Source organism: Pelophylax lessonae (assembly GCF_965119305.1).
Source record: "Pelophylax lessonae genome assembly, chromosome: 1".
Taxonomy (NCBI): Eukaryota; Metazoa; Chordata; class Amphibia; order Anura; family Ranidae; genus Pelophylax; species Pelophylax lessonae.
The window spans coordinates 494,259,397-494,278,399 of NC_138768.1; the positions used below are offsets into that span (position 1 = coordinate 494,259,397).

The 19,003-nt window shown below is 46.6% G+C and overlaps 1 protein-coding gene across 1 annotated transcript in view; it reads right to left on the bottom strand.

Annotated features, from left to right (window-relative positions):
* YJU2 (YJU2 splicing factor homolog) overlaps window positions 1-19,003 on the bottom strand; it is a 160,456-nt gene that overhangs the window by 54,861 nt on the left and 86,592 nt on the right. Inside the window, exons 4-6 of the mRNA XM_082274385.1 lie at window positions 11,869-12,003; window positions 10,385-10,566; window positions 10,178-10,298 (exon numbers count right to left, since the gene is read on the bottom strand). Coding sequence (XP_082130511.1) covers window positions 10,178-10,298; window positions 10,385-10,566; window positions 11,869-12,003 — 438 coding nt within the window. The remainder of the gene's footprint in view (window positions 1-10,177; window positions 10,299-10,384; window positions 10,567-11,868; window positions 12,004-19,003) is intronic.

Sequence of the window (19,003 nt, forward strand, 5' to 3'; positions counted from 1 at the left end):
TACCTTTTTATATGTGTGTCTCTTAATTATATATATACGTTTTAATATACATACACATTTGTAAGCTTTTAGCCATTTTTTCCACATCCTAGAATTATGGCATTTTTTAATACTTTTTATATTTATTAGTAGGCATACGTATAGTATGTTCTATTTTAGTCTATGTTGTGTGACCTTAAATCTCGTGAATATCCTAATCTGTTGACAGTTGATTGTTATTTTATGTTTATTCCGTTTATTTCTTTTTCATTCTTACCTTTCCTTTTCTTCAGATGTTCTTTTCATTATTAATAATTCTCTGAGAGAACAGTGCTGTATGATACTAAATACACAACAGGTTTTTATTACATACACATATATATATATATATTATACATATATATATATATATATATATATATATATATATATATATACATACACACACACACATATATTATATATATATATATATATATATATACACATATATATATACATATATATACACACAGTGGGTACGAAAAGTATTCAGACCCCCTTAAATTTTTCACTCTTTGTTATATTGCAGCCATTTGCTAAAATCATTTAAGTTCATTCTTCTTCCTCATGAATGTACACACAGCTCCCCATATTGACGGAAAAACACAGAATTGTTGACATTGTTGCAGATTTATTAAAAAAGAAAAACTGAAATATCACATGGTCCTAAGTATTCAGACCCTTTGCTGTGACACTCATATATTTAACTCAGGTGCTTTCCATTTCTTCTGATTATCCTTGAGATGGTTCTACACCTTCATTTGAGTCCAGCTGTGTTTGATTATACTGATTGGACTTGATTAGGAAAGCCACACACCTGTCTATATAAGACCTTCCAGATCACAATGCATGTCAGAGCAAAATGAGAATCATGAGGTCAAAGGAACTGCCTGAAGAGCTCAGAGACAGAATTATGGCAAGGCACAGATCTGGCCAAGGTTACAAAAAGATTTCTGCTGCACTTAAGGTTCCTAAGAGCACAGTGGCCTCCATAATCCTCAAATGGAAGACGTTTGGGATGACCAAAACCCTTCCTAGAGCTGGCCGTCCGGCCAAACTGAGCTATCGGGGGAGAAGAGCCTTGGTGAGAGAGGTAAAGAAGAACCCAAAGATCACTGTGGCTGAGCTCCAGAGATGCAGTCAGGAGATGGGAGAAAGTTGTAGAAAGTCAACCATCACTGCAGCCCTCCACCAGTCGGGGGGCTTTATGGCAGAGTGGCCCGACGGAAGCCTCTCCTCAGTGTAAGACACATGAAAGCCTGCATGGAGTTTGCTAAAAAAACACCTGAAGGACTCCAAGATGGTGAGAAATAAGATTCTCTGGTCTGATGAGACCAAAATAGAACTTTTTTGGCCTTAATTCTAAGCGGTATGTGTGGAGAAAACCAGGCACTGCTCATCATCTGTCCAATACAGTCCCAACAGTGAAGCATGGTGGTGGCAGCATCATGCTGTGGGGGTGTTTTTCAGCTGCAGGGACAGGACGACTGGTTGCAATCGAGGGAAAGATGAATGCGGCCAAGTACAGGGATATCCTGGACAAAAACCTTCTCCAGAGTGCTCTGGACCTCAGACTGGGCCGAAGGTTTACCTTCCAACAAGACAATGACCCTAAGCACACAGCTAAAATAACAAAGGAGTGGCTTCACAACAACTCCGTGACTGTTCTTGAATGGCCCAGCCAGAGCCCTGACTTAAACCCAATTGAGCATCTCTGGAGAGACCTAAAAATGGCTGTCCACCAACGTTTACCATCCAACCTGACAGAACTGGAGAGGATCTGCAAGGAGGAATGGCAGAGGATCCCCAAATCCAGGTGTGAAAGACTTGTTGCATCTTTCCCAAAAAGACTCCTGGCTGTATTAGATCAAAAGGGGGCTTCTACTAAATACTGAGCAAAGGGTCTGAATACTTAGGACCATGTGATATTTCAGTTTTTCTTTTTCAATAAATCTGCAACAATGTCAACAATTCTGTGTTTTTCTGTCAGTATGGGGTGCTATGTGTACATTCATGAGGAAGAAGAATGAACCTAAATGATTTTAGCAAATGGCTGCAATATAACAAAGAGTGAAACATTTAAGGGGGTCTGAATACTTTTCGTACCCACTGTATATAAATACTACATCTGTATTGTGAGTATACACCATGTCCCCACTATCATATTGCAGTCCAGATGGGTTGGGCTCTTTCTCTATTATGGCCGCGGTCCAGTTCCATTGGCTGCTAGTTTTGTCATCTGTCAATTACGTCTATATAAACTTCAGGCTCAGAGAGGTCCCTGCACTAACACTTGAGAAAAAAGCGCGCATGCTCCCCATGAGCTTGGCGCATGCTCTGAAACGCGTTGTGTACTCTTTGACCCCCTGACGTCACGCGGCGGACGCTGCGCTCCAGCAAGCCACGAGAGAACCACCGGTCCCGGAAGACAGCAGCCGGCTTCCTTCTGTCCTCCAGTGCCATCCACCGGATAGGACTCTTCCACCCTCTCCTTCCTTTTGGAATTGGCTGCCTTGGATTGTCCGCTCACCGCTTGACCTCTGAATGAGCCAATTGTTACCTACTCTGTGAGTTGCTTTATACTTGTGTGCCTATATTTAATAAATCTACTGCACTTAGAGGCGCTTCCCCTGTTTTTTCTTTCTTGCATCATTCACAGGGGGAGACCAGAGGATGTGGTGTACCTGGATTTCTGCTAAGGCGTTTGATACAGTTCCCCACAATTTATAAAATAAGGTGTGCAGGCATCGACTGCAAGGTTTGCTCTTGGATACAGAACTGGCTAAAAGGGCGTGTCCAAAGGGTGGTAATAAATAGCACATACTCAGACTGGTCTGGGGTGGTAAGTGGGGTCCCCCAAGGCTCAGTCCTGGGACCAACCTTGTTCAATTTATTCATAAACAGCATTGAGGATGGGATCAGTAGTTCTAGATCAGTTTTTGCAGATGACACAAAATTGGGCAGGGCAATAACTGCACAGATAGCAGATAGCCTACAGAATGACCTGAACAAAATAACAGAGTGGGCAACGACATGGCAAATGAGGTTTAATGTGGAGAAGTGTAAGGTTTTGAACTTGGGGACTAAAAACATAAAAAGCACAATACACTTTAGGGGGGGAACCTTTGGGGGAATCAAAAATGGAGAAAGATCTGGGAGTCTTAGTAGAGTATAGACTAGGCAATAGCATGCAATGTCAAGCAGCAGCTGCCAAAGCAGGCAGAATATTGGCATGCATAAAGAAAGGGATGTATTCCAGAGATAAAACTATAATCCTACCACTTTATAAAAAACTCTGGCCCGACCACATCTGGAGTATTCTGTCCAGTTCTGGTCTCCAGAGAGAGAAGGGCAACTAAACTAATTAGGGGATTGGAGGACCTTAATTATGAAAAGCGTCTGCAATCGCTTGATTTATTCTCCCTGGAGAAGAGACGCCTGAGAGGGGACATGATAGCAATTTATAAATACCTCAATGGTGATCTCAGCATAGAAAAAATGCTATTCAGTCGAAAAGCATTGCATGAGGACTCGAGGGCATACAATGCGATTAGAGAAGAATCGTTTTAACCTCAGGCAACGCAGGGGGTTCTTTACTGTTAGGACTACACGCTTGTGTGTAGAGGTGGTTTCTGCGGGAAGTATGGCTACTTTCAAAAGACTCTTGGACGTACATCTCAAGGATCAGAACATTCAGGGGTATGAAAGATGATTACGGCCACACACACCTACACAGGTTGAACTATTGTCTTTATTCAACCTCAACAACTATGTATGAAATGACAAAATCCAGCTTAGACATCAGATTTTGCAAAAAAGCTGCGATTTCAGGCTGGGACTGTGACCCAGAAGGTTCCACAGTCGCTCCCAGGGTGTCTGCAGTTGAAACTTTATCCTGGGACTCCATGTTAAAATTAGTTTGTCCCTTAAAAACCGCCAAAACGCGATCCCACTGCTATTACTGCGGACCCTCAATCCCTGACTAATAGAACTAATAGAGTGGATGGAGGAAAAAACTACAGGGAACCCCAAACGTTACCAGACCTATCAGGAGACTGCCAGCATGCGTTATGCAAAATGAAAGGAACACTGACTGCACAGGAAGAGGAAAAGGAAACTTTGCCTCTATAATTAAAAAAGCCATGCCGAACGCCTGTCCAGCTGGTGGACCTCAGAAAAATTGCCCCTCAATGTATTCATAATAGGGAATTATAGAAAATGGCTGCCCATGCAATACAATGGGAACAGAAACATACATGATCCACAGCAAAATGGCGGCCCCTACGATGCGCCAGTCTCCAGGACGCCCAAAAGGGTTCCCAGAACAGTAGGCATCGGAAGGTCCCAAGGCAGGGACCCCATCAGGACAAGCCACCCCCACCAATGCAGCGCCACAATGGCCGCATTACTGCCCCCCCCAGGTAAAAACCCTGCTATAGGTAAGGGGGTGCTGAGGGGTATACAGGTCCAGTCCTCAGGTAGGCCAGGGGAACTGAGGGAGCCCCTAGGGTCCCAACTATTCCAGGGAGGGGGGCCCACGTCCACCCCAAGACCACCAGCGGTTTTGGGGGGACAATCTACTCCCCATACCACAATACTAGGTGGCCGCCACACTGAAAACCGATCGCCTCCCAACCGGGATGGGGGTGCTGTCAGCCAGGAGGAAGCAGCGACTGAGGGCGTCGCGTCCCATTGAGACGGTCCACTCGCATGCTCGTCTCCATCCGTCGGGGCACTGTCGTGGCAAGGCCTAGTTCTGGACTATAACCTGCTCACGCTCACTGGCCAGGCTGGGAGACCTTAAGGATCTAGATTATCCAGTGCGAAACTACAGCCAGCTGTTGCTTGTAGTTCCTCTGGATCTTGGTCTGTCAGGAACTATTTTGTGCAAAAAATAAAAAAATACCAACTAACAAAAATTTCTCTATTAAAAGCGAAGAGCATAGTCCCAGCAGGCAGCTAGGTCCTAAAACTAGGCAGAAACAAACTGATTGATGATAGAGTGTGTGGAGTTATGCCTCCAGTGACAGCCCCATAGGCACGGTTAGACTCTCTTCCTGCCTAGTGCCTATTCCTGATTTGAGGAGCATAACCCAATGGGTCTCTGAAGAGATGGAGCTGCGTCTGTCGATAAACGGTGGAGAAAACTTTTTTTTTTTTTAAACGGGAGGCCCCTCCCCCCTGTGCACCGCTGGGGCATTACAAGAATCAGCGCACCTGTGGTGCTGTATACAGCAGAGGAAGGATAGATATCCCCAGAGACTCACCACCCGAGCTGGAGAGCGCCAAAACGGTCTGCCACACTGCTGGAAAGTGGAAGAGGAAATGCTGATCTGACACTAGCGGTCCCTGAATCCTCAGCACTGGATCAGACTACAGGAAAATGGCCGCTATCGAAACTATGGGGAAACCAAAAACATGGCCGCTGGACTACACAAACATGGCCGCGGAAGCCAAAATGGCAGCACCACGCGGCGCTGTATGGGACCCTGGACCCCAGGGAAAAACTCACAGACACCAGGAGGGGACCCCCCCCCCCGCAGGTCCCAGGTACGGACACCCCCTACAGGGGGCCAACAGCAGCATCACCCACCGCTCCTCCTGCCCAGCACCATGCAGCCCCTCTACCCAAATTCACCCATGCTCCCACAAGCGGCCGGGGGGGCAACAGATGAGGGCACCTACTTAGCAGGGAACCTCGCAAAGGAGAAGGATGAAACACAAGGGGGAGCAAATGCACAGAAGAGGCCTACCATCCCCAGGGGGGTCTGTGATCACCCCAGCAATTCTGTAGGAAAGGAGCGGGGACACTACTCATCATACCGCAGGCACCACTCCCAGCAGTCCACGGCACCATCTTGGAATGGGGATGCTGCGGCCTGAGGTACGCTGCGGCTCGGGTTGGGACTGCCGTCGTGACCAGGGCTATGCAACCTCACGAGTGGTTTCACTCACCGGTCAGCCCCCGTCCATGTCGTGGCCAACCTAGCGCGAAGCTAATAGTTGGGTCGCTCTCGCAGGCCAGACTGGGAAGACCGTAAGGATCTAGGATATCCAGTGTGTTGCCCAGTCCAGCTGTTGATTAAGTTCACACAGGAACAGTTGATTGTAGTTCACACAGGAACAAAAATAAAGAAAAATGTAAAAAATTCCATTAAAAAAATACAAAAAATGCCAAGAACGCAGATCCCAGCAGAGAGCCAGGTTTTACTCCGGACTAGGCAGAAAAAAAAACTGGAGTCCTACAGCAGGAAGTGTTGGTATACCCTCTGGGACTGACCAAAAAGGTTTCCGTCTAGTCCTACTCCTAGAGAGAGAAGGCATAAAGCCCAATGGTCTGAAGACTTGAAGCTGTGTCCATCAGTGAACGAAAGGGAAATGTATTTTTTTTTAACATACTGTCACCTGTACAGTACAGCTTCATGTGCGGCTGTGTTCAGGGACACTGACTGGTGACAGTGGGCTCTATTCACAAATATACACACGATATCTTACTGCATCTCAGTATGCGGTAAGATACCGCATAGCAAGTTTTTTAGCATGCACTAAAAACGCTACTAAAATAACGCATGAGTCATTCTATGAAGTCATGCGGTATTTGAGTAGCAAAAGCCTGCGGCAATTTGTCGGCATCCTTACCACCGGCTGTCTAACTGGTTGTTAAGGAGCAGGTGTCCCTAACAACTGATGAGTTATCAGCTGTCAGCTGAGAGCTGAATGTAAAATACATACCAGGCCCTTCGGATCACACCAACATTTTTTTAAAAAGGCGTGGACTCCCCCCCCCCCCCAAATCCATACCAGACCCTCATCCAGGCATGCAGCCTTGCAGGTAAGGAAAGGGAGGGGATGAGTGAGAGTCCCCCCTTCCTCCTGAACCATAACAGACCACATGCCCTCTGACTCTGACCCCCCCCCAAAGCACTTTGTCCCCATGTTAATGGGGACAAGGGCCTCTTCCCAACAAGCTTATCAGACTGAATTGAGAACAGTTTTGTTGAAATTGTGATCACCACACCTGCAATGAGGAGCAGGCTGGATGACATACATGTACTTCAACCAGCCTGCCAGTGACGGCCGTCCGCAGTAAAAGTACTGTGGGCGGAATGCAAGTGGTTATATATTTTTTAAATTGTAAAATGATCTCTGATGCACTAACGCAGAACTTCGAGAATCCCTGTCTCTTGAAAGAGCATTACAGGGTTCATACACATTTTTACCAAGAAAATTCCATGACTTTTCCATGACTTTTCCATGACTTCACGTAAATATTCATGACCTAAAGTTTCATGAAATGTCTATATATACATGTTAAATAAGAAGAAAATCCATGTCACACCCAGCATATTTTCACTAAAATAAATGACAATCTTTGTAGTGTACAGTACCTCTGCAGTTAGGGGTTTCGTTTCTGAATACAGCGTGACTCAAAATGGTCCCTTGTTTTACAGTGGATGAGATGGAAGCACCACTGCCACAGCTGGGAGCGGGTGTCACTTCAGGCGCACGGGTGAAAAAGCTGAGAACTCTGATGTAGGGGGGACTCTGGTGACCAGAGACCACTTTCCACAGAGAGAATGCACTAAGGAAGGGAGGGGGGTCCTGATATAAGGAGGAACCTTTATAACAGTGCCCCCTTACATCAGTGACCCCCCCTCAGACTGGCTGGGCAGCACTGTCACTGACCTCCTCTTAGGTGAGATAAGGTAAGATAGAAGAGGACTAGGGGGGGCCGGAGAGCACAGGGGAAGCAGAGAGCACTGGATGAGCTGAAGGGCATGGGGGGGGGGGGGAAAGAGGGAGAATTAAGGGGGGGTTTGGAAAGCATTGCAGGGGGGTTGGAAGGCACAGGGGAGTGGAGAGCACTGTCTGGGGGGGAACAGAAAATCACTGAGGGGGGAGCCAGGGAGCACAGGGGGGTGGAGAGCAATGGGGGAGCCAGAATAAGAGCACGGAGGGGGCTAAGAGCAGGGAAGGCTAAAAGAGTACTGGGGGGGCCAAAAGAACACCCAAACAGAAAATGACGTTTTTTTTCCCCCCCAATTATTTTTAAAATAGTAGGCAAGGTTAATTACCCATGGTATTTGTATTATGCAGCATGAGGGGGTTAATGTATTACCACTGGTCACTGATGCATTAATGACCGACCAGTGGCAGTTAATTAACCCCTTTCTGCTGCATTAGTGGCACCAGTGTCAGTGTTAATTAACACTGGTTGCACTAACACTGATACTGGTTGCACTAATGCAGCTCACTGATACTGAATAGATACTGAATTAATAATTAATAATAATGAAAAGATACTGAGTTAATAAAAGTTTGTAATTAACAGCATAAAAAACCCGTCAACCCTGCACATTAACCATTGGAGCCAATAGCTCACCAATCCAATTATTACAGCACTGGATGGGTTAATTAATCTGGGATATGTGTGTGTCTGTGTGTGGGGGGAGTCTTAATTATTTCTGCAATCTTATTTTTCTTTTTAAGGGGAAAAAGATGGAGGGGTAATATTGATTTGGAGGTGACTTTTAATATGTCTATTAGGCTGCTGCTTGATAATTAAGGCGAGAGAGAGAGAGAGAATATCTTCTGCAGCACGGGAGAGAAGCAGTCTGCTTCTACATTCCACAACACATTCCACAGCACATTCCACAGCACATTCCACAGCACATTCCACAGCACATTCCACAGCACATTCCACAGCACATTCCACAGCACATTCCACAGCACATTCCACAGCACATTCCACAACACATTCCACAACACATTCCACAACACATTCCACAACACATTCCACAACACGGGCAGTGGCTTCTACATTCCATATCACAGTACAGGCAGTGGCTTTTACATTCCATAGCACATACCACAGTAAGGGCAGTTCACATACCACAGTACGGGCAGTCGGCTTTTACATTCCATATCACATACCACAACACGGGCAGTCGGCTTTTACATTCCAAAGCACAGAGAAGCAGTCGGCCTGACACCCCCAGTGCGCGCCCCCCGTATGTCCCTGAGAGCGGGACAGTAAATGCACGATTTCTCAGTTTCAGGTTTCAGCGGATCAATCCACCGCAGGGTTCCCAGCCTGTCACGGTCTATTCATATTGGAGACCAGTGATCAGGCTTCAGCGCTGCGGCTGATTAATCCGCCTAAACCCGAAACAGAGAAAATAGTCCACTTACTGTCCCCTGCTCCCACAGAATACAGGGGGCCCCGAGACAAAAATAAATAGTTGCACAACACTTTTCCATGACTTTTCCAAAACTTTGTAAGTTTAGTCATTTTCCAGGACTTTTCCAGGCCTGGAAAGTGTCATGTCAAAATCCCATGACTTTTCCAGGATTTTCATGACCGTACGAACCCTGGCATTACCATATGTTAAATGTTTGGATTTACCCGTCTGTGGTGACAGTGTGTGTTATATTTATTTTAAGTCATAAATGTTCTTGCTAATATTGTAAACGTTTGATATTTACAACAAAATATGCGGTGGTAGAATAAAGAGTTAACTGGGTAGTTAAACCCAGAAACCCAGCAATGATCACTCTCAGTCAGCCAGCACTTAGATTGTGGTTCCCCAAGCTGATAAATCTTTGTGCAGGGTGAGGTTCCACGAGCTGATAAATCTTTGTGCAGGGTGAGGGGCTGAGAGTGCAACTGTTGCATATAGGTGATACTGTAGTGTGAGCTTGACCAGTCTTTTGTCACAAGATGGTGAAGGTGGTCAGGGTCTGATGCCGCATCCATCACAGAAATTAAATTCTGACTTTGTTGAAGACTATGTTGAAGCAGCAAACAGAACGGAAGGATCAAATATAAATATATATTTTTCTTACATTTTATCTAAAACTTTTTTTTTTTGTATAGACCGGAAAGGGTAGAACCTAGCTCTACTGTATTGCATTTTTGTTTATATATATGCCTAAAATCACATCTTGCTCATAGAAACGGGGATACTGTTTACTATGCCAATGAAATTTAAACCTTATACATGAATTACAACTAGCTAAAAATGTTGAAAAACAGTGCACCCACTGTATTTTTTGCATACCCTTCTGTGTTTCATGCCATCACTCACCTGTTCACTTGCTATTCCACACTGTAAAGAAAAAATTATTTAATGGATGGGTGGAAAATGTTAATTACCTTTGCCTGAATATCAGTTTGAAAGGTGTCCACAGGCTGCTTGAGAGAAATAGGGGGATATTCTTCATCAGAATCAGAGTCCACTGTTCGCTGCCTTTTCCGAGCTTCATTCAGCATTGACCTATAGAATTTCCATGTAATAAAATTTATTAATACAGATTTCCATGCAAAATATGGTACTAGTTTCCACTCAATTCAACTATTTACCTCATCTCATTTTCATCTTCCTCTTCCTGTCTTCTTTTAATTTCCTCCTCGGTTTCTCTGTAGTGAACCAACATAGAATCAAAGTCCACATTTGCTTGCCGCTGGTTCAGCTCCTTCAACTCCTGCAAATTTTCTAATACATCCATCTCCATTTTGGAGTCTTTTGTCCTATTTTCGAGAACCTATAACAGAAGTATATGCATATTATTCAATTTAACTTTTTCACATACAGAGGTATAACATCTGGTTTCTGTTTGGCTTATGGGGTCAAAGAAAATGCCTAAAAGGCTTCTCCTAGCACAGGAGTTCCCAAACTGTGGGTCACGAGCTGTGTTTGAGTGGGTCGCCGGCATATTTTACTGAGAGCGGTCAGGCATCTGAAGCGCACTGTGTTACAAGGAGCAGGCAGGGCCTTGAGCTCCACTGACACTCTGACCCCACCCCTTGCCGTGCGTGCTGTGTTCTGTACGTGAGGCGGTGCCTCAGGGTAGGAGTCGGACTGAGTGGAGTCGTTATAAGAGTGCAGTACATCGGATCGGAGCGCTAGGACTAGTCATCAGGAAGGCCAGACACTGCTTGATGGCTTATTTTAGGCCTGATTAACATGTATGCGTGTTTGCGACCCACATATGCACAGGCATAGCAGCCCATTGATTCGAATGGGCTGCTATGCCTGCGTTTTCCGCTAAAAAAAAGGTGCATGCCGAATTAAACAAAAGTGGCCGTAAAATCCATCCTGCTTTTACACCATGCAACTTACCTGCAGTTCCTACACATGAAAACTGTGTTTTTAAATACTGGGCCCACGTATATAAAAAACGCAGAAAGCTTGCCAGTGCAGGAACTGCAGGTAAGTAGCATGTGCAAAAGCAGGATGGATTTCAAGGCCACTGCATTTTTTTAAAATGCTGCATGCACCTTTTTTCTGCGTAAAACTAGGACATAGCAGCCCATTCAAATTAATGGGCTGCTATGCCTGTGCAAATGTAGGCCGCCAACCCGCATACATGTGAACCAGGCCTAAAGCAGTAGTAAAGTAATTTACAAATAAAAACACTGGTCCTCCTGCAGGTTTAACCACTTCTGGACCGCAAGGATTTTCCCCCTTAATGATCAGGTGCTTTACAATATTCAATTACAAGCAAGTGGGTCCCGAAAAATAACTGTATTGAGAAGTGGGTCTCGGCCCAAAAAAGGTTTGGGAAGTCCTGTCCTAGCCAATTCATAAATGTCTTCTTTCAGACTATTTTCCGAGTATGCACTTTTCCCTCTCTGTAACCTGCTCATTTCCCCCACTGTAATTCTTTGCTACCCAAAATGCAAAACACTCTCTGCAGGGGTCCAATCCATGCAAACACTTTGTATAATAGTTTTATAATGAGATTTTCCTCCCAAGATCTCTTTTTACTTTTACTGATGGTGTAGAAACAGCTCCGGGACAAACCGATTTGCTAATTTTCCATACATTCATTATTGTTTGGTACCTTCATTGGGTTATTGAGCTCCTCCTCTTCTCTTTCCTTCTGAAATCGCTTCTCTTCTTCTTCAATAAGTTTTTCTGCTTGGAAGTTGCGTGTAGCTCCATGCTCCATGGCATAATCTGTGTTCTCTGGGTCTGTCTGTCAACACGATGGACAACAATTACAAATATAATCACATACATTTTAACATACTTACAAATACCTCTTTGAACACATACATTTGTATAAAAGCAACAGTTTCAAATCTTTTAGGAACTGTGCGAATGATGCATATCTGGATCTTTTTGAAGTTGTTTGTGAGTTCTGCTTTCCACAAAGAGGTGAAACTGGATTTTTGTCCTAGCGTTAAATACTTTTCTCTGAGATTGACTGACAGACACAGCTTCAAGTTTTCAGACCATTGGAATGTCCCAAAGCAGTGCAACATGAGGGGTAGGAAAAAACACAGCAAACGGTGAATTCCCAACAAGGCCAACAGCCAACCATGTAACAACCGGAGACCACCAAAAAAAAAATTTCAACCTCAAGAAGTGGAAGCCTCCGAAATCGCAACCTGCAAAACTTTGTGGCCAAACGCTGCATCCGAAGAAGAGAGTACATCCACTTTTATATCCAAAATTTTGTGAATGTGTGTACAGACGACCAAGTAGCCACCTTGCACACCTGAACCACTGACGCCTGAAGACAGAAGGCCCAGGAGGCACTAAGTGCCCTCGTAGAATGCGCTTCAACAGGGAAAGGAGGAACTAAATAATACACCTCAGGAAGTGCCGCCATGGCTAACAGAGGATAGACTTAGAGCTAAACTAGAGAAACTTAACATAAATAAATCCCCGGGACCGGATGGCTTGCACCCAAGGGTTCTTAATGAGCTCAGCCAGGTGATTGCCAGACCATTATTCTTGATCTTTAAGGATAGTTTACAGACAGGTATGGTGCCAGCTGATTGTAAAAAAGCCAACGTGGTACCAATATTTAAACAGGGGCCGAGATATATTCCGGGTAACTATAGACCGGTCAGCCTAACATCAGTAGTCTGCAAAATTTTGGAGGGGATGATAAGGGACCACATACAAGACTTTAGTAATGAAAACGGTATTATAAGTAGTAATCAGCATGGATTCATGAAAAATCGTTCATGCCAAACCAATCTATTAACCTTCTACGATGAAGTGAGCTGCCACTTAGATAAAGGTAAGCCTGTGGATGTGGTGTATCTGGACTTTGCAAAGGCCTTTGACACCGTTCCCCACAAACGCTTACTGTACAAACTAAGGAAGGTAGGTATGGATCATAAGGTGAGTACCTGGATAGAGAACTGGCTCCAGGGGAGAGTCCAGAGGGTGGTGATTAATGGGGAGTACTCTGATTGGGCGGGTGTGGAAAGTGGGGTCCCCCAGGGTTCTGTCCTGGGACCAATCCGGTTTAATTTATTCATAAATGATCTAGAGGAGGGGATATCTAGTACAATCTCAGTATTTGCAGATGATACTAAATTAGGCATGCCAACATCTTCTATGCAGGATGTGGAAATCTTGCAAGCAGACCTGAACAAAATAACGGGGTGGGCAACTACATGGCAGATGAGATTTAATGTAGAAAAATGTAAAGTAATGCACTTGGGGGCCAGAAACCAGAAAGCAAGCTACTCACTAGGGGGGGAACCTCTGGGTGAGTCTAGGATGGAAAGGGACCTGGGGGTACTGGTAGACAACAGGCTTGGAAGTGGCATGCAATGCCAAGCCGCTGCAAGCAAAGCCAACAGAATACTGGGTTGTATAAAAAAGGGGATTCACTCCAGAAATAAAGAGATTATTCTTCCACTCTACAAAACTCTGGTCCGGCCACATCTGGAGTATGCTGTCCAGTTCTGGGCACCGGTCCTCAGGAAGGATGTGCTGGAACTGGAGAAAGTCCAGAGAAGGGCAACAAAAATAATTAGGGGAATGGAGGACATCAGCTATGAGGAAAGACTACAAGCACTGAACTTATTCTCTCTGGAGAAGAGACGATTGAGGGGGGATATGATATCAATGTACAAATACTGTACTGGCGACCCTAGCATAAGGAACAAACTATTCAGAGAAAGGAGATACAATAAGACACGTGGCCACTCACTAAAACTTGAGGAAAGGCGGTTTAACCTTAAAGTGCGTAAGGGGTTCTTCACTGTAAGAGCGGTAAGGATGTGGAATTCTCTTCCGCAAGCAGTCGTATCAGCGGGGAGCATTGATAGTTTCAAAAAACTATTGGGTGGACACCTTAAAGACCACAACATACAGGGGTATACAATGTACGGTTAAAAGCAAACACACACACACATCATAGGTTGAACTGGATGGACTTGTGTCTTTTTTCAGCCTCACTAACTATGTAACTATGTAACTATGAGGAACCTGACCCTTAATGGAGTAACCTGCACCGCCGTCTGCCTGATCCACTTGGAAATGGTCGCAGCAGATGTGGCCTGCCCCTTACGAGGTCCATCTGTAAGAACAAAGAATCGGATTTCCTAATTAGTTCAGTCACTGCCAGGTAAACCGGAAACGCTCTTACCACATCTAAGGAATGTAAGGCAATTTCCTTAGGATGTTTAGGTTTAGGACATAAGGACGATAGCCCAATGTCCTCATTCAAATGGAACCCCGGAACAACCTTAGGAAGGAACGTCTGACAGGGTCGTAACACCACTTTGTATCTATTAATCACCAAGTAAGGTGACAACGCAGGACAATGCAGCCAACTCGGACGTGCGAAAGTAATAGCTACTAAGAAAGCCACCTTCTGCGACAGAGTGAGCAGAGGAATTTCTCAAATATTTTCAAAAGGTAGGCCTTTGAAGCACCGACAGAACCGAATTGAGATCTCACGGAGGTACCAGGCATCGCACCGGAGGAGCCAGATGGCGAACTCCCTGCACAAAAGGTGTGAACCAAGATTTTCACCTCCAACAGCCTTTGGAAAAAAATTAGCCAAGGCCTATTGTTGATCTACACCAAATTGTAGAAACTCCAACAGGCGAGACTCAGAAAGAAAAGGAGCGGGGAGAAACCCCCTGCGACTCACACCAAGTAATGTACACCTTCCAAACTCAATGATAAACCTTCCCGGAATTAGATTTTCCAGCCCTCAGCAGTGTAGGAATCACCGACTCCAACAGCCCTCTGTCCTTTAGCACCTGGCTTTCAATAGCCACGCCGTTAAAGCCAACAACTGTAAAGCAGGATGGTCCCCGAGACAGAAGATCTTCCCTGAGTGGGAGTTTCCAAGGGAGGTCTGCTCTCAGCCTTACCAGGCCTGCGTACTAGGACCGGCGAGGCCAGTCTGGTGCCACCAGAATGACTGGAATTCCTTCTACCTCGATTCTGCATAGCAGTCTCGACAGAAGTTGAATTTAAAGAAAGGCGTAAATCAAATGATACTGACCCCAATGGGCCACCAGAACGTCAGCCAGAGGATTCCGAGACCTTGACACGAACCTCTGCACCTTTCCATTGAGACGGGAAGCCAGAAGGTCCACATCGGGGGGTCCCCCACCGAAGACAGAGTTGATGAAAAACCTCCGGATGAAGAGACCAGTCTCCCAGATTCAACGTTTGCTGACTGAGATAGTCCGCTTGCCAATTCTCCAACCCCGGAATGTGCACAGCAGAGAGGGCTGGAACATATCGTTCTGCCCACCTCAAGATGCCGGCCACTTCCCGGGCTGCCGGGTCACTCTTTGTGCCCCCTTGATGATTGACATCACAGCACAGCCTCAGCATTGTCCGATTGTATTCGCACAGGGTGTCCCTGCAGACGATCCGTCCACTGAGACAGTCTGATCGCCCGAATTTCCAGGATGTTGATCGACAACCTGGACTCCTCCAGACACCTTGGGCCGAACACACTCCCAAGAAACCTCCCCATCCGGACAGACTGGCATCTGTGGCAATTACAGTGCAATACAGGGGAAGAAGGGATTTTCCCAGACGCAGGGCCGGGGAGCGGAGCCACCATAGGACAGACTCCCTCGAACCCCCGACTCAATAGAATCAGATTGTCCAATGACAGCGGATCCTTGTTCCATTTGATCAGAATTTCCTTTTGCAATGGTCTGGTGTGGAACTGCGCAAACAGAATTGCCTCGAAGGTGGAGACCATCAGACCCAGGACTTGCATTCAAGTCCTGAGAGACGATCGATGGTTGGACAACAAGAGCCTCAAGTTGCTTCAGTAGTTATGGAGGAAGAAACACCTGGACTGACGCTGAGTCAGTCCAGCGTCAGACCCAAGTAGTCCAGCTTTGTGGATGGAGACCGTGCCGATTTCTGAGAATTCAGTGTCCACCTGAACTCCTGCAGAGTTTGCACCGTAACCTCAAAGTCGGCTTCTAGAGCCGAAGAATACTCTGCACGCAGAAGATCGTTCAGGTAACCCAGTACTGCGACCCCCTTCTGACGTAACAAGGCTAAAACCTTTGTGAACACTCGAGGAGCTGAAGCGAGTCCAAAGAGTAGTGCCATGAATTGAAATTGCTCCTCGCCCACGGCAAAACGAAGAAACTGCTGATGCCAGACATATATTGGAATATGAAGGCAAGCGTCCTTGAGATGGATAGAAGCCATCAACCCTCCTTGATGAAGGAAAGCTACTACTGTGAGGATGGGCTCCATCCGAAATTTCTGAACACGCAAAGTGGTTCACAGCCTTGGGATCCAAGATCGGACGTACCTTGCCTTCCTTTCTGGGAACTTTAAACAGATTGGGATAAAAACCTTGGAAACGTTCCGACTCTGTAACCGGCACAATAACTCCTTGTGCTAACAGGTCCTGCACTGCTCCATATAGGCCCTGTAGCCACTCCGGAGACGGGCGTAAATTGAAAGTAAATAACCTTGCTGGAGGCAAGGACCGAAACTTGATCTTGTAATTGAACCAGTTCGTAGACCCATTTGTCCTGAATGAGCAAGGCCCACGGACCCGGAGAAAGACGAAGATGTCTCCCCAAAGATGATGGGGTGAGGGCGCCCCATTAGGCTGGGGAAGGTTAGTCTGCAGAACCAGATGCGCCCGCTTTGGACTTACCATTCCACGGTCTTTTGGAGCCTCCCCCCAAAGTTACGGGTGGATCTCGAGCCCTTTTCCTGCAATCAAGACGGGCGAAATGGGCGCTTGTGAGACGAAAATAAGGGATCCCTATTATGGCGAAGTTCCTTACCCTTAGCAGCCGGTGGAAGCAAAGTACTCTTGCCTCCTGTAAGGCCCTTAATGATATCTCGAACAACTCTCTCGAACAAACGGTCACTTACAAAGGGAAGATCAGTCAGTACCTTTTTAGAAGCCTGGTCAGCTGACCAGTACTTCAACCAATCATGCGGCGAAGGGTCACCGCTGTCACAGAAACCCTACCGGCCAGGGGGGCCGCATCCAGGGATGCATCACAAATATACTGTAACCCTAGGATCAACCGATCTGCCAGCTCAGAAGGATATGGACTCCCCTCCAGATCCTGGCGCAAAATCTTAGCCCATTTCGTTAAGGTCTGGGATACCAAGATGATAGCAAATACCGGTCTTAAAATTGAACCAGCCACAGTGAAAAGGTACCGGACCAGAGCCTCTGCTCTTTTGTCCACAGGATCCTTAAAAGACGGGGAATCTTCCACCAGCAAAAGTGTGGTCTTATTCAGCTGGGAAACCTGAGAGTCCACCAATGGTGGAACCGTCAGTTTCTTCAGAAGAGACTCCTCAAAAGGGATATCTTCTAGCAAAACGCTTCGGTATTCCAACCATGCATTTCAGGGAACCCCACTGATTAGTGACAATCTTGTCAAAATAGGCAGGAAAGGAAATAACCTTATTCACCTTGGAAGATTTGCAGGTGGCAAATTGCACTGGCGTCGCCGACTCAGCTGCAGCAGAGTCATCCGACTTTAAAGTTTTCAGCACTGATACAATCAGGACATCCACCAGCTGCGCAGCTGCAAAGGACGTAGACTCATCCTCACTATTCGAGCACTCAGTGTGCGTGTACGCAGACCCAGTGGGCTGACTCTCGTCCGCGGCGGCCAGAATCCAGGAAGCAGAGGATACAGGTAAAGGTGGGGGCGCTTCTTGCCAGGTCTCCTTTATAGGGCCATATTTACTTTGGCTACTAGGAACTGCAGGGCTGCCGTCACGGCTGCCAGGGCAGACTGAGACCCAGAGGGTTCCACAGCTTCCAGGAGTGGATCAGGTGGTGAAACTAGCTCCCCAGGCTCCATGACCATAAAGGGGTTAAGAGGAACCACTGCTCAGCAAAGAAACTTTTTTTTCTTTAAATGGGGAGCCCCTCCCCCCTGTGCACCGCTGTGGCACTACAAGAACCCGCGGCACTGTATACAGCAAGGAAGGATAGTGTACCCCCAGAGACTCACCTGAGCTGGAAAGCGCCAAAACGATCTGCCACACTGCTGGAAAGAGGAAATGCTGACCTGACACTAGAGGCCCCCAGAGCCTCAGCACTGTCTCCGACTACAGGAAAATGGCCACCAATGCAAGTCTAAGAAGAAAATAAAAATATGGCCGCTGAACTACAGAAACATGGCTGTCGAACCGGGAATCAAAGAGACCACAGAAAAATGGTGGTACCACCCGGCGCTGTACGGGACCCTGGACCCCAGGGAAAAAATGTACAGACCCCAGGAGAGGACCCCCTAGGGAGTCCCCACAGCACCCAGGTATGGACACTCCTAAAACGGGACTGACAGCAGCATCACCCATCGCTCCTCCAGTCCATGTAATCCCCCTACCCAATTTCACCCATGCCCCCGAACAGGGGCCGGGGGGGACAGGGAATAGGTGAGGGCATTCAAATTTAAAAGGGGAACTCTGCCAGGAGGGGGAAGCACAAGGGGGAAGGAAGGACACAAGGGGGCCTACCATCCCCAGGGGGGTCTGCAAACACCCCAACAATTCTGCAGGAAAGGAAGGGGGACACTACCCACCATACCACTGTCACCAGGCGGGCGCACTCCCAGCAGTCCACCGCAGAATCTTGGAATGTGGGTGCTGCGGCCTGAGGTACGCTGCAACTTTGGTCATGATTGCTGTCCTGACCAGTTGCTATTTGACCTTGCGAGGTGTTTTCACTCGCCAGTCAGCCCCCGTCCAGTGGG